The sequence below is a fragment of the Oreochromis aureus genome, linkage group 18 (assembly GCF_013358895.1).
Source record: "Oreochromis aureus strain Israel breed Guangdong linkage group 18, ZZ_aureus, whole genome shotgun sequence".
NCBI classification, from domain to species: Eukaryota; Metazoa; Chordata; class Actinopteri; order Cichliformes; family Cichlidae; genus Oreochromis; species Oreochromis aureus.
Window position 1 is genome coordinate 30,479,987 of NC_052959.1, and position 25,477 is coordinate 30,505,463.

At 44.1% G+C, this 25,477-nt stretch overlaps 1 protein-coding gene across 1 annotated transcript; it reads right to left on the reverse strand.

Annotated features, from left to right (window-relative positions):
• Nucleotides 1-4,526: 4,526 nt before the first annotated feature.
• On the reverse strand, nt 4,527-20,151 carry LOC116309832 (zinc finger protein 260-like). The gene is made up of 4 exons (XM_031726537.2): nt 19,872-20,151; nt 18,045-18,254; nt 16,763-17,014; nt 4,527-6,470 (listed from the first exon to the last, which is right to left on the reverse strand). The coding sequence occupies exons 1-4, from the start codon at nt 20,032-20,034 to the stop codon at nt 4,762-4,764; spliced, it is 2,334 nt and encodes a 777-aa protein (XP_031582397.2). The 5' UTR covers nt 20,035-20,151; the 3' UTR covers nt 4,527-4,761.
• Nucleotides 20,152-25,477: the final 5,326 nt, after the last annotated feature.

The window sequence follows — 25,477 nt, forward strand, 5'->3', positions numbered from 1 at the left end:
TTCACCTGAGAGGGTGTGCCCTAAGCATGTGACTTCAGGTCTCCATAATTGGAGTTTATTTAAAGATAAATAAGATCCATCCATCCATCCTCATCCGCTTTATCCGAAGTCGGGTCGCGGGGGCAGCAGCCTAAGGTGAGGGACCAGACAAAGAGCGATTCAGAAGACCCGTATGAAAAGAACATCGAGGGAACAGTTTACCCTGCCCGGGATAGGGTTACGGGGCCCCGCCCTGGAGCCAGGCCCGGGAGGGTGCCCGAGGGCGGCGTCTGGTGGCGGGCCTTAGTCCATGGGGCCCGGCCGGGCACAGCTTCGAAGAGGAGACATGGGCCCATCCTCCCGCAGGCCCACCACCCGCAGGAGGCGCCATAGGGGTCGGGTGCAATGTGCAATGGCAAAGGAGGTTAATTACACATATCAAATTCACTAAAGATTTTGATACAAATTGGTGTTACTGAAGCCTCTGAGAGAGAGAGAGGTGTGTTATTTAACTGGATTGCATGCTGGTTTAAATTCATGTTGGGGACTGTGGCATGGGTGTGGTCTCTGGCCGGCTGCAGAGGAGCGGTGACGCAGGGAGCTTCCGGGGCGGCGCAGGGGCGTGGTGAACAGGTGTGCTGGGATGTGAAGGTGATTGTGACTCTTTACATGTTCACAGTGACAGTCGCAGGGAAGGAGAGCAGACGTGATAGCAGAGAGTGGGAGTGTCTCTGTCCCAGTGAAAAACCCACAGTTGTAAATAAAAGTACTTGCTGTCACCACACTCGTGTCCTGTGGATGCTTAACAGGGTCAACGTTACACTGGTGCCAAAACCCTGGCGCGATGTCCGATCCCCAGCCCGCTCCTCCTGCTCCCCCGGAGCAGCAGACCGCGGCCCTGGGGCAGCTGCTGGGGAATGCGGCCGCGCCGGCTCCCCCCCCTCCACTGTCGGTGACGTTGCACCGGATGAGGGATGGGGAGGACCCGCTGATGTTTATTGAGGCTTTCCAGGCCACGGTGTTGGCCTGTCACTGGCCGGAGGAGGAATGGGCCGCCCGGCTGCTGCCGCTTCTGTCGGGCGAGGCTCAGACGGCGGTGCTGAGCCTCGCCCCTCGGCTTGCGGGGGTCGTTCAAGGATTTGTGCTGGACCGTTTGGGGCTCTCCACGGAGGATTACCGCCGTTGATTCCGGGCCAGCAGGATGATGGGAGGGGAGCGGCCGTTTGTGTGGGCTCGGCAGCTGCAGGATGCGGGAGCGAGGTGGCTGCGACCATGTCCCTAGGCAGGGGATGCTCGGCTGCTCAATCTGGTCATCCTAGAGCAGTTCATGGGGGGCCTACCAGAGGCAACGGCTCGTTGGGTCCGCTGCCACCGCCTGGCAGATCTGACGGTGGCGGTTACGCTGGCAGAGGTCCATCTGGCAGCCGACCCGGGACGCAGCCATGAGGAGCCGCGGCGGAGTGGCCATATTCCGCCACCCAGGCCACCGGTGGCGGCGACACAGCGGCCCTGTTGGGACGGAGCAGGAACCCGTTCTGGCCGCAGCTTTCCGCCAGAACCCTGGCGGCTGCCGAGGTTGCCACGGAGCCACGGGAAGCCGCACAGACGCGCACCTGCGTCGTGAATGTCCGCTCATGGAGGTGGGGCAGGTGTTCCGTGTTGCCGATTTTCCAGGCGGCTCATTCGAACCCTATGGCAGGGCATTTGGGTTGTGAGAAAACTCAAACCCAAATGCATGATGGCCCGATTCTATTGGCCAGGCATTTGGGCCGACGTGCGCCGCTGGTGTTTGTCGTGCCCAGAATGCCAGCTGGTTAGCCAGTTGGCCGTGCCGAAGGCGCCGTTGTGCCCATTACCACTGATGGAGATCCCATTTGAGCGCATTGGCATGGATCTCATCGGGCCATTTCACCGGATTGCACGCAGCTATCGCTTTGTATTGGTCCTGGTGGATTACGCAATGCGATACCCAGAAGCAGTGCCGCTGCGCACCATTTCAGCAAAGAGCATGGCGCAGGCACTGTTTCAGGTCATCTCCCGAGTCGGTATTCCGAAAGAAATACTGACTCACCAGAGCACGTCATTCATGTCGCGCACATTGCGGGAACTGTACGAATTACTGGGCATTGAATCTATTGTGTCTACCACCCTCAGACTGATGGGCTGGTGGAGCGGCTGAATAAGACTTCATTCGTAAGTTCATTCACAAAGATGAATGCAATTGGGATCACTGGTTAGACCCTCTGTTGTTTGCAGTGCGGGAGGTGCCCCAGGCCTCCACAGGATTTTCTCCCTTTGAACTGTTGTACGGCAGAAAGCCGCGGGGAGTGCTCGACCTGATTAAGGAAAACTGGGAGGAAGGTCCGAGCCCTGCGAAAAGTGAAGTTCAGTACGTGATGGACCTGCAAGCAAAGCTGCACACACTGGGGAGACTCTCACGGGAGAATTTGCTACAGGCCCAGCAGCGGCAGCAACGCCTGTACAACAGAGGGGCGAAACTCAGGCAATTTTCACCGGGAGATAAAGGGCTTGTGTTACTTCCTTCTTCTTCCAGCTCACCAAGTGGCAAGGGCCCTTTGTGGTTACACGGTGAGTGGGGGACGTTGATTATGAAGTGGTGCGGTCGGACAGGGGCGGAGCCACGCAGATTTACCACCTCAATCTCCTCAAAGCCTGGAGGGAGGCGGAGACCGCTTCTCTGGTGAGCCTGATAAGAGAGAGAGAAGAGTGGGGGCCGGAGCTGCCAAAATCTAACATCCCCATCTCCCTCCATTGTAGTGACCATCTCACACAGGCCCAGAGGGTGGATGTTGCTGCTTTGCAACAGTGCTTTGCCGAAATGTTCTCCCCCTTAGCCGTACTGCTCTATGAGAGAAGTACGGCTGGGTGATTTGAGACGCAGCCTGGCGTGACGGTGCATTCACGGCCCTACAGGCTGCAGGAACATAAAAGACAATTGGTCTTCTGGAATCGAAGGAAATGCTGAGGTTGGGAGTAATAGAGGAGTCGCACGGTGTCACGCTTTGATGCTTATCCCATGCCCCGGGTCGACAAGCTCCTGGACTGGTTGGGCACCGCTCGCTTTTTCACGACACTGGATTTAACTAAGGGCTACTGGCAGATTCCCTTGTCTGCAGAGTCAAAGGAAAAGATGGCCTTCTCCACTCCGTACGGTTTGTACCAATTCGTTACGCTTCCGTTCGGCTTGTTCGGGGCCCCTGCAACCTTTCAGTGCCTCTTGGACCGGGTGCTGTGGCCCCACGCTGCCTATGCTGCCGCCAATCTAGATGACGTCATCATGTACAGTGACACGTGGGCGGAGCATGTCCAGCGTGTGTGCTGGAGTCTCTGAGGCAGGCGGGGCTCATGAACCCGAAGAAGTGTGCGGTTGGACGGAGGGATTATTTGGGGTACCACTTGGGGGGCGGACAGGTGCGACCTCAAGTAGAGAAAACGGCAGCGATTGCACCCAGCCCGCGTCCCAAGACGAAAAAGGAGGTGAGACAGTTTCTGGGGCTGGCCGGCTACTACCGGCGGTTCGTACCAGGCTTCGCGGACCTGACCAGCCGTCTAACTGATCTCACCCGCAAGGGTGCCCCGGATCTGGTCCAGGCGGCGTTTGTGCAGGTGAAACAGGCTCTCTGTGGAGAGTCGCTGCTGCTCACGCCTAACTTCTCCCTCCCTTTTTTTTTTGCAGACTGACGCCTCAAGCAGAGGGCTGGAGGATCACTCGGTGGTATCAGGCTCTGCAGCCCTTTAATTCAAGGTGATCCATAGGCCGGGCGCGCAGATGATCGTGGCCGATTTCCTCTCCCGGTGGTGGTGGTGGGGGGGGGGTAGGTTCGGCCTCAGTCGGGTGGTGGGGATGTGTGGCATGGGTGTGGTCTCGGGCCGGCTGCAGAGGAGGGGGGGACACAGCGAGCTCCTGGGGCGGCGCAGGGGCGTGGTGAACAGGTGTACTGGGATGTGAAGGTGATTGTGACTCTTTATACGTTCACAGTGAAAGTCGGAGGGAAGGAGAGCGGATGTGAAAGCAGAGAGCGGGTGTGTCTGTGAAAAACCCACAGTACTTGCGGTCACCACACTCGTGTCCTGTGGATGCTTAACAGGGTCAATGTTACAGGTACCTACTAATAAATTGTGGAGCGCATTAATAAAGTCTACAGTTATGTTTAATTGGCTAACTTAATCTAAAAAATACCAACCGGTTTTCATGTCACAGATGATGGTATAGAAAAAGTATGTCTTAGACATGCTCTTGGCATTGATGGAGTATGGTGGAGGAGTATGGTGGAGGAAACTGAGGACGAGAAATAAAGAAGTCAGCATGATGAAGCTCCCCAAACATGTCAAATCTTTCTGGACAGTTTAACAGCTTGTTTGGAAGTACTGTTAGTTTTTCAAAGAGCAGCAGAATTGGATTGTGGGGTCGCAAATTTTAAAGGCTTTGCAGAATTTCTTCAGGCCGGAAAGATGTTGATTAATGCGTTTGGAACACAATTTAAACCAAAAGACAAAAATCGCAGGAGATGAGTGAAGTTTGATGCCAACAATTTTATTGAGTTGTATTGGACCGAGACAGTTTTTCGCGTTCTCATGTAAACACAGAAACTTAGCTTCCGAAAACCTTTTGAAAACAAATTTTTTCAAATGCTTAATTCCCGATGATCCAAACACTTTTTCTGTGTTCTACCATCACCCTTTTCTAAGAATGAAGCCTACCATGTAGCATGATTTCCTATATACTTTTTCCAAGTGTACTGAAGACCTAAAATTTTCATCTTAGGTGCTACAACAATGTGACTTCTCACCTGTGTGAATTTGCATGTGTTCTTCCAAGCTTGACTTCATACCAAATCGCTTCCCACAGGTGCTACAAGAATGCGGCTTCTCACCTGTATGAATTTGCATGTGTCTATTCAAGTGTGACTTCAGACCAAAGCTTTTCCCACATGTGCTACAACAATGTGACTTCTCACCTGTGTGAATTAGCATGTGTCTATTCAAGATCGACTTCAGACGAAAGCTTTTCCCACAGGTGCTACAAGAATGCGGCTTCTCGCCTGTGTGAATTTGCATGTGTCTATTCAAGATCGACTTCAGACCAAATCTTTTCCCACAGGTGCTACAACAATGTGACTTCTCACCTGTGTGAATTTGCATGTGTTGTTTCAACTGTGACTTCCGACTAAATCTGTTCCCACAGGTGCTACAAGAATGCGGCTTTTCACCTGTGTGAATTTGCATGTGTTGTTTCAAGCTTGACTTCACACCAAATCGTTTCCCACAGGTTCCACAACAATGTGACTTCTCACCTGTGTGAATTCGCATGTGTCTATTCAAGATTGACTTCACAACAAATCTTTTCCCACAGGTGCTACAAGAATGCGGCTTCTCGCCTGTGTGAATTTGCATGTGTTGTTTTAAGCTTGACTTCACACCAAATCTTTTCCCACAGGTGCTACAAGAATGCGGCTTCTCACCTGTGTGAATTTGCATGTGTCTATTCAAGATTGACTTCAGCCTAAATCTTTTCCCACAGGTGCTACAAGAATGCGGCTTCTCACCTGTGTGAATTAGCATGTGTCTATTCAAGTGTGACTTTAGAGTAAATCTTTTCCCACAGGTGCTACAAGAATGCGGCTTTTCACCTGTGTGAATTAGCATGTGTTTTTTCAAGCCTGACTTCACACCAAATCTTTTCCCACAGGTGCTACAAGAATGCAGCTTCTCACCTGTGTGAATTTGCATGTGTCTATTCAAGTTTGACTTTAGCCAAAATCTTTTCCCACAGGTGCTACAACAATATGGCTTCTCTCCTGTGTGAATTCTCACGTGAATTTTCAAATACATGAGGGAACTCCAATTTTTCCCACATATGCTACAACAACGTGGCTTCACACCTCTGTGAATTCGCATGTGTGTCTTCATATTTGATTTTACATTAAATCTTTTCCCACAGCTGCTACAGGAATATCGTTTTTCATTTGTATGGAATTCCATGTGTATTTTCAAATGTTCCTTCTGATTAAATATTTTCCCACAGGCGCCACAAGAATGTGACTTCTCACCTGTGTGAATTCGCATTTGTCTATTCAACTTTCTCGTTTTATTAATTTTTTTTCCAAAGGTGCTAGATAAACATGCTGTCTTTGAATTTTGAACTGTCAGGTCTGCTATTATTTGCTCGGACTTATTTCTGTGTGAATTTTCATCCTTGTTTTCATCCTGATCCATGTCAGGAGAGTTGTTAGTAAGGAGCTGGTCACTGCTTGGTTCTGGTTCACTGTGGTCACTTTCTTCACGAGATGGAAAAGTTGCAGTCGCCTGCTTTCGTGCAAGTGGTTTTCCCTCTTCAGTGGTACTGAGTTCCTCCTGTTCCTCTTTAATCTGTGAAGGATCCTCCTGGTGTAAACTGGAGTTATTCTCCTGGTTACAGACCTGCTGATTTCTGCGCCCCTCCTCATCCTTACAGTCACATTGTGGAAGATCTGAAGCAACAGATTAAAAAAACATACATTTGAAAAATTACAAGTTAACCATAGCCATTAACAGGTCTCCACATGGTAAGCATGTCGCACAGATATACCAATGAAAGGCATGTTGGGGGGAGAAGCTGTTTTGCTGAGAACACTCCTGTTGTGTGATCAATTTAAGTTTGGAATTGTATATTCCAAACAGCAGAGCATAAATATTTAACTACATTTATCCCAGTCCGAAATCTATTTAAATTATTATTTTTTTCATTCCATGCTGCAGACGATACCTGGAATTCTTTAAATTGACCGAAAAAATGAAAATCCATGAGGTGGAAACTTTAAACTCAAACACTTCACTTCTTGCTTTCTGCTCAGTTTTTGTATCATTCAATGGTGGAAATCTAATTCATGTAAATAAAAAGATAACCATACATCAGGGGGCGATCTCAAAACAACACAAAAAGTATCTGTAGGAAGAACTACGAGATTCTCATAAATTTTACTCTGTTGGATTTTGTGTGTTATCAAGTGACTGTGGAGTTTTTGTTTTAATGTGCATGTCTCATCTCAGTAAATATCTGAAACTGGTTCAATTGATTTAAACTGTGGCGTTGAATCTCAGATATGTGATATCAAATAATATAAACAGACTATCCACGATGCGAAAATAAAGACAACATATAATCGGTCTGTGAACGTTCTCAGTCATCCAGTTCATCGTGGTCTAAGGAGCTTGGAAAGAAAAGCATCTGGACTTCTTTAAGTTGCTTGAAGACGTTTCACCTCTCATCGAGAAGCTTCTTCAATTCTAGGGTCAAATGGTGGAGAGACCCACATTTAAGCCCTGTGGGAGTGTGCCCCGAGGCGAGAAAAGGACCCCTAATGATCCTCTACCTAATCACATGAGCTAAGGTGTGAAAATGGGTGTAGGTCACAATCAGCCAGGGTTTCAGGTCAGCTCATTGTGAAACCTAACCCCACCCTATCATGTGATTTCCTGAGGTCAGATGGCCCAGGATGTGAGTGGGAGTTAAGGCATCTGGGAAGGGATCTCAAAACTGGATTATACATGGCAGACAGTTGGTGTCATAAGTAGAGATGGACCGATTCGATATTACGTATCGGTCCGATACTAACTTAAATTACTGGATCGGATATCGGAGAGAAATAAAAATGTAATCCGATCCAAAGTATTACAAAATGACCTATTAAATTCAGTTCTTTGCATTCTTTTGGCGGCGAAGAAAAACTCACAGCTCAAAGTGGTCTAACTCAAAAAATGATCTTTATTTTACATTCCCGGGAATGGGGACTGAGCACACAGAGACACCAGCTCAAGTCTGAAACAGCAGCAGCCAGCCTGATTATTATATACTTCCTCTACACGTCACGCACACTTTAAGTTTCGATCAAACACTCTGCTTGAGTGTTGAAGGGAAGTTATGAACTGTTTCTGGGAGACAAATAACACCAGGATCCTTTTTTTACAGAGCTGACGGCTGGTAACTGTGCAGGGGCGGGTCTAGCAAAGTTTTGTCGGGGGCCAGGTAGGGCATTAACAGGGAAAGGGGGGGCTCAAAGAAATACTTTTCTTTGTTATGTCATTTAAAAAATTTGAAAAAATAATTACCTGAATCTTACAACAAAAGTGGTTATCTGATTAAATGTATAGAAATCCATTATTGCATATAGTAACTAATAAGTCTAATATACCCTAGTAAGCTATAGTACTTTTTCCTTTGGGAAGGTACCATCTGTGCAGTCTGCAATTCTGTTGAAGAAAGATGTTGAATCTATTTAATTATTGTAGAAAAATAAGTGATTTCTGTGCATTTGTTTTACACTTGCATTAAAGTTGATTACATCGATTAAGGGCGGGGGGTGGTTCCCCAGTATTTTTGCTGGGAGTTGGCAATCCTATTAGTTAGGTTGCTTAATATTTCCACTAAGTACTCTTTAAAATACCAGAATAGGGAGGATGGTGTAGGTTTAAATTTATTAGATTGATCAGTGTTGCTGATTACAAAATACGCTATATCGGATTCATATCGGTATCGGCAGATATCCAAATTTATGATATCGGAAATTAAAAAGTGGTATTGTGCCATCTCTAGTCATAAGCCACCGCCTCTGTTCAAAGATGGTCGCTCACAGTGGACATAAATGGCCTCTTTTACTCCTCTTTCAAACCATCTGTCTTCTCTATCCAAAATGTAAATGGTAAATGGACTGATTCTTATATAGCACTTTTCTACTCTCCCGGAGTACTCAAAGCGCTGTATACAACATGCCTAATTCACTCATTCATACAAGTGCAAACTAAACTACATTCAAACACATTCATACTCCGATGTACGCATCGGAGGGCAACTTTGGGGTTAGTATCTTGTCCAAGGATATTTGTCATGCAGACTGGGAAGCCAAGAATCGAACCACCAACCTTCCGATCAGTAGCTGATCTGCTCTACCACCTGAGCCACAGCCACCCCACATCCAAAATGTGAACATTGGCATCCTTGAAAGAGTGACCTTTGTCCTTTAGATGCAGATGGACTGCTGAGTCATGTCCCGTGGAGGTGGCTCTTCTATGTTGTGCCATGAGCTTGTGAAGTGGCTGTTTGGTCCCTCCAATGTAGAGGTCTGGGCATTCCTTACTACACTGTAAAGCATACACTACATTGTTAAGTTTGTGTTTAGGAGTTTTGTCAAACTTAACATTGTTAAGTTTGACAAAAGTTAACATGGTGTACTATAGCACTCTCATATTTAACTATCAGTAACTATTTCACTCTGGCACTCGCTGCTTTCCTCATCCTCAACTGGTTGCAACAGATGGCTGCCCCTCTCTGAGTCTGCCGAAGGTTTCTTCCCGTTAAAATGCTGCTTTCTCTTCCTACTATTGCCAACTCTTTGCTAACAGAGTGTTATGGCCCTAGCAGGACCTCCTGTGCAATTGACTTTGTGTGGGTGCGTCCTGCCATTTCTCCCACCTTCGGGGTCACCTTTGTTGTACAACTGACTCTAATAAACAATTAAGGTGAGCTCTAGTGCCAGACATCCTTGTTGGCTTTGGTAGCTAGTGAGCTGCGTGTATGGTGGCTGGGTGTTGTGTGATTGTTGTGGTTTCTTTCTAATTTTGTAGAGTCTATACCTTGCAGTATAAAGCCCCTTCAGGACACTGGGATTATTTCCCTATATAAATAAAACTGAATGGAGCTGAGTGAAGGAGGTCATGTTACACAAGCTGAAGAATCATTTATGCACAAATCATAGTAGGAGTTGATTAAATAGGATAGGGGAGACTTTTCTTTAATAATGCCATATGACCTCAGACAAGGAATGAGTGTTTCATGACTCTTAGTGCAATGGAACCCTGTTTGTAAATTTTCTTAATTTTCTTGTCTCGTATGCTTTCATAAGGTCAGTACTGTTGGGGCAGTTAGCATTCTCTTAAAGTCTATAAAATATAGAAAATATAGACTTTAAATATCGGATTTGTGCCGTTCACACTGTCATACCATGATCAGATAGCACTCTGTACGTTACAGACTATAGATGGCACAATACCACATTTTTTATGTCTGATACAGATACCATTCATTTGGATATCTGCTGATACCAATATGAATCTGATGTAGTGTATTTTATAATCAATAAAACTTTTCTTAAATATTTTTGCTGCATTGCGTATAAGTTCAAACTGAAATTTTAAAAAACAAAACACTAAAACTATTCTGTTATATCCTTTATCTTAACCATGCAAATTCTCATGACCATTGATCAACAACCACTGACCAAAACCCACTGATCAAAGAACACTGATCAATGGCCATGAGTACCATTCGCAGAGAGTTGGGGAATGGCTGCAATCACAGCATTGTAAGATGGCGAAAGATGTACCCTTAGGCCCCCTCCTCGATTCAGAGATGGTCTTTCCCTTTTCACGTAAATGGCCTCCTTGACTCCGCGCGCAAACCAGCGTTCCTCCCTGTCCAAGATGTGTACATCCTCATCCTTGAAAGAGTGTCCACTGGCCTGTAGTTGTAAATAGACTGCAGAGTCCTGGCCTGACGAAGTAGCTCTTTTGTGTTGTGCCATCCGCTTCGCCAGAGGTTGTTTGGTTTCCCCGATGAATAAATCCTGGCAATCCTCCTGGCACTTAACAGCATACACTACGTTACTCTGTTTGTGTCGGGGGACCCGATCCTTGGGGTGGACCAATTTTTGGCACGGCGTGTTTTGGGGTTTAAAAGCCACAGAGACCCAGTGTTTCAAAAAAATGCGTCTCAACTGTTCCGATACTCCTGACACATATGGGATCACTACAGGTTTTCGCTTGGGCAGCGGTTGTCCTTCTCTCCTGGATCGGCTGGAGCTTTCTTTAGGTGCCTTTCCAGCTTTGACAAAAGTCCAGCTGGGATAACCACATTTACTCAGGGCCTTCTTGATGTGCTGTTCTTCTGCCTCCCTGGTTGCTGTGTCAGTGGGGATGGTGTTCGCTCTGTGTTGTAGCATCCTAATGACACCCAGTTTGTGCTCCAGTGGATGATGAGAGTCAGACCTTAGATACTGATCAGTATGCATAGGTTTACGGTACACGTCAGCTTTTAGATGTCCCCCATTACTGATTGACATCTCACAGTCTAAGAAAGCTAACCTGCCACTTTTCATATCCTCCCTGGTGAATTTGATGTGTCGGTCCACCGAGTTAATGTGATCCGTGAATTGTGGTATGTCCTGAGATTTGTTTTTCACCCAGGTGTCATCCACATATCTGAACCAATGGCTTGGTGGTGTTCCAGGGTAGGATAGCAAAGCCCTCTTTTCCACTTCTTCCATGTACAAATTTGCCACGATGGGTGAAACTGGGGAGCCCATGGCACACCCATGTTTCTGCCTGTAGAACTGACCCTTGTATGTGAAGTAGGTGGAATGAAGACACAGTTCCAAAAGCAAACACACTTGGTCGATGCTGAGAGTGGTCCTGTTGCTGAGGTTGGTGTCATCCTGTAATCTCTTACGGACTACCTCCAACGCTTCCGTGACTGGGATGCAAGTGAAGAGAGATGTAACGTCGTACGAGACCATGGTTTCATCTGCCTCCATAACGACATCTCTCACCTTCTCGACAAAATCCAGGGTGTTCTGGATGTGGTGTTCAGAGCTGCCCACCAGCGGGTTGAGGATCGAAGCCAGAAACTTGGAGATGTTATAGGTGACAGAGTTGGTGCACCCTGTTTATGTATTTTCGGTAAACCATACAGACTTGGTGTAGACTCCCCCTGGGTATAGCCTGTGGTATGAGGTTCAATCAATAGCCTTGTCTTGTTCTAACTGCTTCAGACAGACTATCACCCTCTTCCTGTAGCGACTTCCTGGGTCTCGTTATAGGGGCTCATAAGTATTTTCATCATTGAGTAGTGACAAAATTTTCTCATGATAGTCTTTCTGGTTTAGCAGTACTGTAGACCAACCCTTGTCTGCCGGAAGGATGATAATGTTGTTGTCATCACTAAGTGATGTGAGTGCCTTCCTCTCCTCCATGGTGATGTTGGATGCTGGGGGCTTTGCATTGCTGAGACAGGCCGAAACTTTCGTCCGTATTTACTCTGCTTCCACTTCTGCAATATTGTTGTTACAAATTGCTGTTTCTGTGGCTGTGATCAGCTCCACTAGCGGGATTTGTCTCGGTGTGACAGCAAAATTCAACCCTTAGCAAGGATGTTTTTCTCTGTTTGGGTGAGCTGTCTGTCAGACAAATTCTTCACCCACTTGTCCACATCCTTGGTGTCGCATCCTTGTCTCTTCTGGCCACTGAGGACACTCTCTGTATTTTGCGGTGATTTCCGACGTACAACAAGCAAGTCAAACTTCCTTTGTTGCCTGGTCTTAGACTTCTTGTGCTGTGCTAGACGAGCCTTCTCAGTAAAGTTAAACACCTTTTTAAGAGTATTCCCATCTAAAAGCATTGTCAGTCTCTGTTGGATCCGCTCCTCTTGAGATTTTAGCATGTCGATGGTAAAATTTGTTTGCGTCACCCGTTCATTAAGCAACTGATGTTGTGCCTTCTGGAGGATTTTTGTTGCCCGGAAGCCTTTAACTGAAGAGCTCATTTGCAAACTTTTAGGAGTAATCCTGTTTTGTCGGCATCTGAGGCTGAATCTCAGGTGGTTCCTGTAGTCCGCCATCTTATGTGCCATTTGCTCATACTGACGTACAAGCTTTAGGCAGTCCTTGCCAAAGTGGGTTAAAACGTCTTGATGCATTCTCAATCATCCAGGAAAGTCAATCTCCAAAAGTTGATTCTGTTCATCTGGACGTAGCGTTTTGTGGGAGAAACGTTTCGTCACTCATCCAAGTGACTTCCTTCAGTCTCAGTTGACTGCAGGTTTCCCCAATCTTATAAACAGTACATTTGCATAATGACTGAAACCAGCCCACTGAAGGAACAATGGTCTGAGTACTCACGGCAGCTTCGAGCTTCTCCAACATCTTATCCGTGCTGGGTTCAATGAGCACATTTTGAGAAGTCACGACTAGTCCCATCATTTCAATCACAGCAGGGAGCTTTGTGGGGTTTTGAACAGCCGTTTTCCGCTTTCTTTAATCTTCGATAAGCCAGGGCCAAGCCAGCTCCGATCAGCAAGAACCCCGTTATCATGGTTCTGAAAAGCTAGGTGTCTTCAATGTCTTTGATCGACTGTCCCGCCAGGCACACGACCCTCCAGTTCCTCCACTTGTCCATCGTGTATCCAGCAGGGAACGTCCCTCCCGGACATTCGGGCTCTCCTGAACTCAGGCTTCTCGTTGAGAACAGGGTGTCAATTGCATTCAGGGACCACTTGATCAAATCCATAATCCTCTTTTAGGTTTTAGAGAACAGGCTGTGAAAGTCTTCCAGAGTAAAAAGTATAAGTAGACAAGACTAACCAAGGACATGAGAAGCCAAGCAGGAAAGATAAGGAAGAGGGAGAAAAGTGCGACCGCCTTTGTCAAGAGCCAAAAGAGAACTCATTCCCTGAAAAAAAATACACTGCACCCAAAATATTTCATAGTTCAGCAATGCTGATCAATATAATAAACTTAAACCTACACCATCCTCTCTATTCTGGTTGTAGGAGCCATTTTTGGGTTTATACCTTATGTTGCCGCTAGAGGTCACCTTTTTCTGTTTTCATATGGCTGGTTCATGTAAAGGTATTTAAGGTAGACGCACGTAATTGTGCATCCAAAAAGGACAAGATGAGAAGTGCTGAAGTTATTGGACTGTTTAATTAATTCATGCATACCAGTGACATTGGGTCACCCCCCGTTAACAACCACCTCAGTGGCTTCAAGCGTAGGCTTAGCCTCCTGGTATTTTAAAGAGTACTTAGCAGAAATATCAAACAACCTAACTAATAGGAACCACCCCCATCCTCTGCCTCATGATGCTTAATCGACACAATAGACTTTAATTTAATGGAGGTGTAAAACAAATGCACAGAAATTAATTATTTTTCTACAATAATTAAAAAGATTCAACATCTTTCTTCAACAGAATTGCAGATTGCACAGATGGTACATTAACAAAGGAACGAGTACTATAGCTTACTAGTAGTGGTGCAATGGATCACGGTTGATCCGTAATCCGAACCGATCCCACCCCACGGTTCGGCACGCATGTGATACAAAGATTCAAAAAAGAAGAAAAAAGTATGTGTATGGTGCGCGTGGTCAGTCTGTCAAGCGATAGCTATGGTCAGCGCAAGCGGTCCAAGTGGATGAGCAGAGGAGTTTGCGGTATTTAAGCAGCCCTGTGCTGCCCAGTCCAACTGGGCTAAAGATATTACAAAAGCTTTTGCCCAGTCCAACTGGGCTAAAGCTATTACAAAAGCTATTGGGGTGTTTAGCTGCAGACAGGAGGCCGTATTCCGTTGTGCAAAACAAAGGTTTTAAACTAGTCAACGCATTAGTTGCCGCATTGACGCCGTGCAGCCCCACGCACGGGGCGATCGGTGGTAACTAGTTAACGGAGATTTGTCATGTTAATGCAATTATGGCATTAACGTCATTTTAACGAGATTTACGCTGAAAGCACTAGTTTAAACTATGATGAACGTGCTTGAGCCACGCCATGATATCCAGTCGCGCGTCCACTTCAGTGACAAGATCGCTCCAAGCATGTATGAGCAGGAAAAGTTTAAAGTTATGGCTGAACTGTCCCAGGCATCTTCTGTTGCCCTAACTACAAATGGGTGACAGGGCAACAGAAAGCTACGTGACCGTGACCGCTCATTATATCACAGCGGAGTAGTAGATACAAAGCGCTGTACTGCCCTATATTGCACCTTAATTAGTTTTTATATAATTGCGTGTAATGAGTCTTGAGTTGAATGTTTTAATAGGCAAAAAAATACTTAAGTAAATGGCAAGTTAAATTTTTGTCTTTTTTTTTCTGCTGATCCGAAAATTGATCCGATCGGTGACGGAAAAAAAAGTGATCCGATCCAAACCGTGAGACTTTTGATCCGTTGCACCACTACTTACTAGGGTATATATTAGACTTAATAGTTACTATATACAATAATGAAATTCTATACATTTTACATCAGAAGAAAACTTTGTTTTAAGATTCAAATTATTATTTATTAAAAGCTAGACATGTTGAATGACAATAAGAAAGAAGAGTATTTCTTTGTGCCCCCTTTTCCCTGTTAATGCCCCAGCTGGCCCCCTGGCAAAACTAGACCCGCCCCTGCACAGTTACCAGCTGTCAGCTTCGTAGAAAAGGATCCTGGTTTAGAAAGTAATATTAAAGAAATTCTAACAACAGCTTAGCAAGCTAAAACGTGCCGCTGTTGTTTATCCGCTGGTTTCCTCTTTCTGGCGTAAAGTGGGTGATAAACAAACAAAAGAAACAGGACTCGTGACAAAAAACCCGATCATTGACCAGTTTCATGATTGATGTAGCAACAGGAGAGGGAGGGAGAGAGAGAGGCAGTCGCTCCACATATCGGTTGTTAAGTTAAACGTGGGAATGCTTTACAAAGATTCAGAGTTTAACTTACACACTTGCTTTACTTCTCTGGTATAACTTTCTCTGAGATGAAATGCAGGTTTGGCAGCGAGGCTCCAAATGCTCAACCAGAACGCCGACAGGTCTTGCGCGCCACAGCCGCTCTATCATGTGACGCATACTGCTCCGACGTGCTAAGGTCATGAGCTGGGTCACGCCATGTCGCAAGTTTTGTGAGGTGCTTTTGTGATATTTATTGGATCGGATTACATTTTTTATTTCTCTCCGATATCCGATCCAGTAATTTAGGTCAGTATCGGACCGATACCGATACGTAATATCAGATCGGTCCATCCCTATTACAGACATTCATCAACAGCTGCCTCCAACAAGTCCTCTGCTCTGTTGACCAGAAAAGATTACAAACTGTGGACAAGAACAAACTAGGAACCAATAGCAATACCAATCCTGAAAAGAAAGTATTGTTGGATTGGCCTCACCCTCAGAAGTCCACCAATAACATCACTACACAGGCTTTGTGCTGGAATCCAAAGGGACAAAAGAAGAAAGAAAGATCCAGAAACACATGGCACAAGGACACAACTATCATAGTGTTGTGTGGTTTGTTAAAAGCGTAGTTTCAAATCGATATTACATTTTTAAATTGATCGTTCAGCCCTGATGGGGATAATTATTTTATCCTCAAAAGGTTCAGTGGATGTACTCAGTCATAATGTACAGGGGCGCCTCCAGAATTTTTTCATGTGGGTGGCCATATGGGGGCTACTGAAAACATTGAGGTGGCACACCAAAAGCATAATTTAACGTTTTGTTTTTGTTTTTTTTATATGATCTTGTCAAATATAGGCCACTTGAAAAATGTGGCCAAAAAAAGAAAGAAAAGAATTACATGCCTATTCATTTCCTGTTATTAAATGTGATATTGCCTAGTTTGTCCCTCGCAGCTGCAGCTCGTGAGGGACAAACAAAGTGACAATGCGAATGACAAAAAATGTATATGCAGGAATAAATAACAAGGTAATGTTTCAACTCATTGTAAGCAGTCTTCCTCTCTCTTGGGCTCAAGTTTATTACAATTATGACCAACATAGGACAGTCCTGACAGGGGCAACACTGGGAGGGCTAGACATTTTGGCTCTTAGAATATTACTTCAGTTTCCTTATTGTAGTTGGTGCTTAGATTCGTCATGTGTCTCTATAACATATCTCTGAGGTCTGATTAGGATCCAACATGAGTTCGATTTTTTAATACAAAACTGAATCTATCTATTAAGGTTTTGCATACCTATTCTGTGCAACTCTACTTCAGGGTTCCACATGATGCCCAGCTGCTGCCTGGTCCAGACGATGATGCCCTTGGTTTCCTGTGTCAGTGCAAGCTGCTCTTCTTCCTGATTGGTGGAGATTTCCTCTTGTTCCGCTTTAGTCTGTGGAGGATCTTTGTCCTGCTGGTCCAGACTGGAGTTCCTCTCCTGGCTACAGACCTGCGGGTCATCCAGATCCTCATTTTCCTTACAATCATGTTGCTGTGGGAGGTCTTGATGGACACAACACACAAGAAAAAAGTTACACTGTGAGCAGGTCTCTCAGGTATGTGAGCGATATTTAAGGTGCACAAATGTTTTAAATATTATCTCTCATGCGGTGAACAGCGAAGAATTCTGTGTACATGCAGAAAGTCATCATTTATGAGGCGTACAACTTGGTCCTTGTGGCCAATGATCCACATTTTTCATTGTCTTGTCTTATTATATTATCTTATGCCACGTTATACCCCTAATTAAAGATTGTGAAATCATTACGTAGTTTTAGTTTGCATTATTCTCCTGACTTAGAAGGTGATAACTATTACAGTTATTAAACTGATTTGTATTACATTAGACTGCTGATTTATTGTGAATGAATGATATTGTTTTATAATGCATTATACTGCTGAGGTATAAGAAATATTGTTTTCAGAGAGTCATCACCTTATTTGTCTGATTAGAAAAGAACAGAACACACTGCACAGGAAGCCAAGGTCATAACTTAGGCTCACTGAGAGAGAGAAAGAATGTGGATGTTTAGGTTTTATGACTTTGGAGGGGGGCTGAGGGTGTAAGAATGTGAGAAACGCTCAGACACGTCGAGATCAGGCGGACACCCTCCCGCGCTCATCTCCCCTCCGGATGGTTTATGCTCAAAAGTGTTGTATGCAATAATGAGAATTGTATGGAATAAAATGATTGTTGATTGAGCATTTATACACCGAGTGTTGTCTTTCCTTCAGCCCAAAGATGAAAGAATTGGGAGAATTTAACAGTCTCAATGTTTTTCCTATATTCTGAGTACAGTTCTGGGCCAACATGGCTTAAATCTATATGGAGGAAATGTTTGTTTTTTATCAAACAAACAGAAGATTTTAAACCCATTTTTTATTTTACTGTGCTAACAGAAAACATGTCTTCAGTGAGGTAGTATGCCAGACGTTAATACACGCCACGTGTCTTTGTGACATCACCTGACATTTTGTTATGAGTCATATTCATCTCTGTATTATGAAATCTGTATATTACAGTTTTACATACCTACTGTGGTCTGCTTTACTCCAGATTTCCACAACACATGCAGCTCTTCTCCAGTCCACACATTAATGTCTTCAACCTCCTGTTCAAGCTGCTCTCCTTCCTCACTGCTGCACATTTCCTCCTGTTCCTCTTTAGTCTGTGGAGGCTCTGGGTCCTCCTGGTTGAGACTGGAGCTCCTCTCCTGGTCAAAGACCTGCTGATCATCCAGACCTTCATCAACAAAGGGACACAAGAAAATGGTGATGATAGCTAATGTGATGATAAGAAAGATCAAGAAAGATTAAAAGGGTCATCTATTGAGAATCAAGCTTAGGGTTTCATAAGCTGGGGTCTAATTTTTAGATGCGACTGCCAGTGATCATCACACAATGTGAAAAAACAAACAAACAAACAAACGAAAAGTAAAATAATCTGAATATGATAATCAAAGCTTAAAGGATTTTAAGAAGGTAGATAATGAACGCTGTTAATTCTAATATTTTAATATTTTACTAATAAATATACACTCATTGGTCATATAATCATGTACATAGTGCTAATACTAGATTGGAGCCCCTTTCGTCCTCAGAGTTGACTTAATTCTTTGCGGAGATTCAGCAAAGTGATGGAAACGTTCCTCAGATATTTGTGGTCTATATTGACCGGAGAGCTCCACACAGCTGCTGCATATCTGTCAACTTCACATCCATGATGCAATTCCACCACATCCAAAGGTGCTCTATTGGATTGATAGCTGGTGACTCTGGAGACCACCCAGTACAGTGAACTCACTGTCATTTTAAGGGGCACTGCATATTTAGTCTTTTTGGACTACTCTCTGTAAATCATACAGATGTTTGTGCTGGAAATTTAAACAGATCAGCAGTTTCTGAAACACTCAGATCAGCCAATGTGGCACCAACACCCACACCACGATCAAAGTGATTTCAATCACCGTCACTGATCGCTACATGCTGAAATGCATGGGCTGCTGCCATCTGAGTGGCTGATTACATTTTGGATTAAAGAGTAGCTGAACAGGTGTACCTAACAAAGTGGCCGTAAGTATGTTTACATAGATGCAGTGTTAGGGAGTAATGGCATACATGTACCGGCGTTATGCATTTAAAATACAAAACATGAGAAACTCAAGCAAAACATGCAATAAGAGACTCTAATGCAAGTGTCCCGGTAATGTTGTTGGCTTACACAATGGACCCAGCAAAAAAAGCTGCTCTCTGCTCTAAAAGTCTCACCTCCAACCTAAAGAAACATCTGGAAGTAAGTTCTACTTAAAAGACTAAGACCAAAATCTCATATCCCAATATAAGACATTTCTCATGATTATTTGCAACTAGCAGGTTATTAATGTTATCCATCAAGTCTAACCGCCTGAAGTCTATGAACAAACCTTAGCTCACGCCAGCTAACAATGTTAGCTCGGTGGTGAGTAACCTCCATTAATAGTAATAAATCACACAGCAATAGTACATTCATGTAGTTTTAATAAGCATGACAATATATCAAGTAATCCAAAGTATTCAGAATACGTTACAAACATTGAGTAACTTAACGGAATACGTTACAAACCCCATTTTGGGCCATGTATTCTGTAATCTGTAGTGGAAAACAATTTAAAAGTGATCTTCCCAACACTGCATAGATGTAACTGTGGTGTAATATTATTTTAAATCAATGTATTTATTCTCTACTGATTATCAAATGTCAGAGCTCTGTTTTCTATCCTCACATTCCAAATGCTTCCAAAGCACCTCCAGGAATTGTCCACATGCCCACGTGAATCACACGATGATCCCGCAACCCCCACACCTTCACAGATTTACACACCTGTATTGTGTGACTTTATCCCAGGTCTGATATTCAGCAGTCTTAGCTGACTAATCTCCTCCTCATACCGGACGATCGTTTTTTCAAACTTTGATAAGATTTCTTCTGCAGCAGTAGTTAACCTCTCCTTGATAAACTCTCTCAGATGCTGAACTGAAGACATTATTGCAACAACAACCGATACCGCCAAACCAACGTCTCCAACCTTAACTCGGGATCGCGATAGAATTTCTGAGTGGCGCCATTGCCGCTATTCTTCTTCTGTTGTACTTACGGTAGACTGGAGATACCAAAGGCGTAATACTGCCCTCATCAGGTCAGTCCAACAAAAATCGAATCCTGACAAAGTCTGGTACTTGATTTAACCATGGTACTTTAACCATAAATTCTGGATAAAGAATTTATGGTTCCCAATGATCCAAGTTGAAGAATGACTGTAATGCCCATCTCTCACAATTCACTATGCTTAAGGTCTCATTCTGGGGACCATCAAAACATGCTTTTCTGACTTACATGCCTCACATCACACTGTTCCTTCATTATCATCACAGCTGTAGTAAAGTACGGATGCTTTGTTGATAGTAAGGACAAAAAACATATAAAATAAGTCATTTTTTTAAAAACCATTTTATCTGATTTTTAATGTGTTCAGGTTAAACAATGCTGCTTGGTGATTCTGTGTCCCAGATGTTTGTTCTTATCAACAATCCTGTTCTGTTTTAAACACTCAGATTCTCTCAGACTATTTACAGTGGCTTGCAAAAGTATTCGGCCCCCTTGAACTTTTCCACATTTTGTCACATTACAGCAACAAACATGAATCAATTTTATTGGAATTCCACGTGAAAGACCAATACAAAGTGGTGTACACGTGAGAAGTGGAACGAAAATCATACATGATTTCAAACATTTTTTATAAATAAATAACTCAAAAGTGGGGTGTGCGTAATTATTCAGCCCCCTGAGTCAATACTTTGTAGAACCACCTTTTGCTGCAATTACAGCTGCCAGTCTTTTAGGGTATGTCTCTACCAGCTTTGCACATCTACAGACTGAAATCCTTGCCCATTCTTCTTTGCAAAACAGCTCCAGCTCAGTCAGATTAGATGGACAGTGTTTGTGAACAGCAGTTTTCAGATCTTGCCACAGATTCTGGATTGGATTTAGATCTGGACTTTGACTGGGCCATTCTAACACATGGATATGTTTTGTTTTAAACCATTCCATTGTTGCCCTGGCTTTATGTGTAGGGTCATTGTCCTGCTGGAAGGTGAACCTCCGCCCCAGTCTCAAGTCTTTTGCAGACTCCATGAGGTTTTCGTCCAAGATTGCCCTGTATTTGGCTCCATCCATCTTCCCATCAACTCTGACCAGCTTCCCTGTCCCTGCTGAAGAGAAGCACCCCCAGAGCATGATGCTGCCACCACCATATTTGACAGTGGGGATGGTGTGTTCAGAGTGATGTGCAGTGGTAGTTTTCCGCCACACATAGCGTTTTGCATTTTGGCCAAAAAGTTCCATTTTGGTCTCATCTGACCAGAGCACCTTCTTCCACATGTTTGCTGTGTCCCCCACATGTTTGTGGCAAACTGCAAACGGGACTTCTTATGGTTTCCTGTTAACAATGGCTTTCTTCTTGCCACTCTTCCATAAAGGCCAACTTTGTGCAGTGCACGACTAATAGTTGTCCTATGGACAGATTCCCCCACCTGAGCTGTAGATCTCTGCAGCTCGTCCAGAGTTACCATGGGCCTCTTGGCTGTATTTCTGATCAGCGCTCTCCTTGTTCGGCCTGTGAGTTTAGGTGGACGGCCTTGTCTTGGTAGGTTTACAGTTGTGCCATACTCTTTCCATTTCTGAATGATTGTTTGAACAGTGCTCCGTGGGATGTTCAAGGCTTGGAAAATCTTTTTGTAGCCTAAGCCTGCTTTAAATTTCTCAATAACTTTATCCCTGACCTGTCTGGTGTCTAAATCCAATCGAGAATCTGTGGCAAGATCTGAAAACTGCTGTTCACAAACGCTGTCCATCTAATCTGACTGAGCTGGAGCTGTTTTGCAAAGAAGAATGGGCAAGGATTTCAGTCTGTAGATGTGCAAAGCTGGTAGAGACAAACCCTAAAAGACTGGCAGCTGTAATTGCAGCAAAAGGTGGTTCTACAAAGTATTGACTCAGGGGGCTGAATAATTACGCACACCCCACTTTTCAGTCATTTATTTGTAAAAAATGTTTGGAATCATGTATGATTTTTGTTCCACTTCTCACGTGTACACCACTTTGTATTGGTCTTTCACCTGGAATTCCAATAACATTGATTCATGTTTGTGGCTGTAATGTGACAAAATGTGGAAAAGTTCAAGGGGGCCGAATACTTTTGCAAGCCACTGTATATTTTTGGCATGAGATTATTAGTGATATCCTGGAATAAAGAGAAGAAAATACTTTGATTTAGGTTTGATTTATTGGAAAAACCTTTAGTTTGTTCCAAGACTCCTGATTTCTCTGGTACGGTGCATGAAGAGGAAGTGATAACAATTACAGTATACAAATACATTAATATGAATATCCTACACACGTTCTAAATTTCAATTTTCACGTGGAGCAAATGATCATAGACTATTAGAATAAGGCTGTTATTTAATTGTGGTCACCTCTTCCCCTCTGATAATAACAGCTGTTTGTGTGCTGTGTTTGGATCCAGTGTGATTTTACATGAATATTTTAAGAATTCAGCTCTGGTCTTTGGCTCTGGTGGATCTGACAGTAAAACATCCACTTCAGTGACTGTCAGTGAGATGTTTGTCCATTCCTCTCTTAGAATGTCCTGTAGTTTATCTCTGACACAGCTGCTGTCACATCCTCAAAGTAGCTCAGAGGACGGATATTGATGCTGGATGAGTCTGTAGACTCACTGAGTGCTGACAGTGAGGGGTAGTTGTGTAGAAACTGGATGTGATCCTCTGTGTGTGAGAGCTGCTTCAGCTCAGCATCTTTCCTCTTCAGCTCAGTGATCTCCTGCTCCAGCTTCTCCTCAAGCTCTTTGACTCGACTCACTTCAGTTTCCTGCTGGGATCTGATCTGCTGCTTCACATCAGAGCTTCTTTTCTGGATGAGATGGATCAGCTCAGTGAAGATCTTCTCACTGTGCTCCACTGTTTGATCAGCAGACTGATTGATGGCCTCCACCTCCTGTTGAAGCAGCTTCACATCTTTCTCTCTGTCCTGGATTCTCTGCTGGATGTTTTGTCGACTCACCTCCAGCTCTCTCTGCCTCTCAGTCCTTTCTGCTGCAGCTGAGACTGTGTCGTGTCCTTAACGTTCATCCACAGCCGCAAAATATAACAGATAATCTGCTGATCAGTACAGCAGAACATCTTCATCACCTCATCATGATGAGAGCAAAATACTGGCAGATGCTAGTGCTACCCTTCAGCCTTCTTGTAGATTCACCTATGGTATAAATTTGAAAATCCATGGTGACTTACTTCTTAAGTTATTGCATTCAAACGATTTTCAGAAATTTTATTATTAGATGCACCTCTTGTATGAATGTCAAAATCTTACCTTATCCTTATCACATTCACAATCTTGATAAATGGACGGGCATTAATGGGTGGACCATTTTTCAAAAGAATAATCTTCAAAACTACTTGATGTATGAAGATACAATTTCACAGCAATCACTGTTTATGTTCAAACATTTGACCATAACTTTTTATGCAAATTGAAGGTGAGCAGTAAAAATGTGATGATTTGAGATTTACAGCATCAATGTCCATTCACTCTTAACAACAAGAGAGAGAGAGATTACAATGGCAACTAGTATCCCTGCAACATTCAAAGATGATGACCCAGCACTGCCTAGCAATATGAGACAGCTCAAGTGTTGGTGCCAGGTGGCCGGAGAGGGAGAGCGTGGCCCCAAATGCGAGACACATTACGGACTCAAGAATTGCTTTTCACTACTTTATTGTGTATTTACAATTATGGCAACGTGGTATCAGTCTAGGAGCTCTGGTTCTGCTGTGTGAGTGATAATGAGTGTCAGGGTAAAAGGCACTGCAACAGAGGACAGAAAAGTTAATGATTGGAGGGGAAATCTGAGTGAGTGAACAGGAGAAGACAACTTCTAATCTGTTTTCCAGGCATAATGGAAACCGGTGGGCAGGAGGACAGGCAGGTGAAACGGTGGAAATCTTTCTGTGTGGAGTTTGCATGTTCTCCCTGTGTTTGCGTGGCTTCCACCCACAGTTCAAAGACATGCATAGGATAGGTTAATTTAAAAACCTATAGGTGTGAATGTGAGTGCGAATGGTTGTCTGTCCCTGTATGTTAGCCCTGTGACAGACTGGCGACCTGTACCCCGCTCCTCGCCCTATGACAGCTGGGATAGGCTCTAGCGCCCCCCGCGACCCTGGAAAGGATAAGCGGAAGCGGATGGATGGAATGATGAGTTACAGGTGAGAAGAAAAGGACTGGGCTTCCACCATGGACAGATCACTCTTTTTGGCGGGGGAGAATAGCAGATCCCTGATTGCTGACACCAGAGCCATGACACATGGATTAAAAGAGAGATCTTCTGGTGACAATGAGAAGAATGTGTCAAATGATGGTCAAAGGGAAGAGGTAGAATCAATCAATCAATTAATTAATGAACTCACCCCAACCAAAGAGAAAAGATGAAGAGAAAACACTGAAGCAACTGAGGGGGTTTTTAGTTGTTCAACAGAAGAGAAACGGACCAAACTATATAACAGTTGGAAGACGAAGCAGCCCACACACTGGAGATGGTTCAAAGACAAGATCATCTTTGCAAAAACATTTAAAAAAAATTCACAGAAGGAATGCTGAAACATCAGGTGGCAGAGAAATGGTAAATAGACTGATTCTTATTTAACTCTTTTCCATTCTCTCGGACACCGTTTCTGAACATCAACAGTGAATGCTATTGAAGTCTTTAGAGATTCTACACTGTATGCTTGCTTTGCACAAGTCATGGCCACGCTGTTATGTTCTGAGATCTTTGTTTTCAGTGATGTCCAACATGACCACACCACCTGTCTATATGGCAAAGGAGGTTAATTACATATATCAAATTCACTAAAGATTTTGATACAAATTGGTGTTACTGAAGCCTCTGAGAGGGCGAGGTGTGTTATTTAACTGGATTGCATGCTGTTTTAAATTCATGTTGGGTACCTACTAATAAATTGTGGAGCGCATTAATAAAGTCCACTGTTATGTTTAATTGGCTAACATAATCTAAAAATACCAACCGGTTTTCATGTCACTGATGATGGTATAGAAAAAGTCTTAGACATGCTCTTGGCATTGATGGAGTATGGTGGAGGACTTAGAAACTGAGGACGAGAAATAAAGAAGTCAGCATGATGAAGCTCCCCAAACATGTCAAATCTTTCTGGCCAGTTTAACAGCAGTTTGGAAGTACAGTTAGTTTTTCAAAGAGCAGCAGAATTGGATTGTGGGGTCGCAAATTTTAAAGGCTTTGCAGAATTTCTTCAGGCCGGAAAGATGTTGATTAAGGCTTTTGGAACACAATTTAAACCAAAAGACAAAAATCGCAGGAGATGAGTGAAGTTTGATGC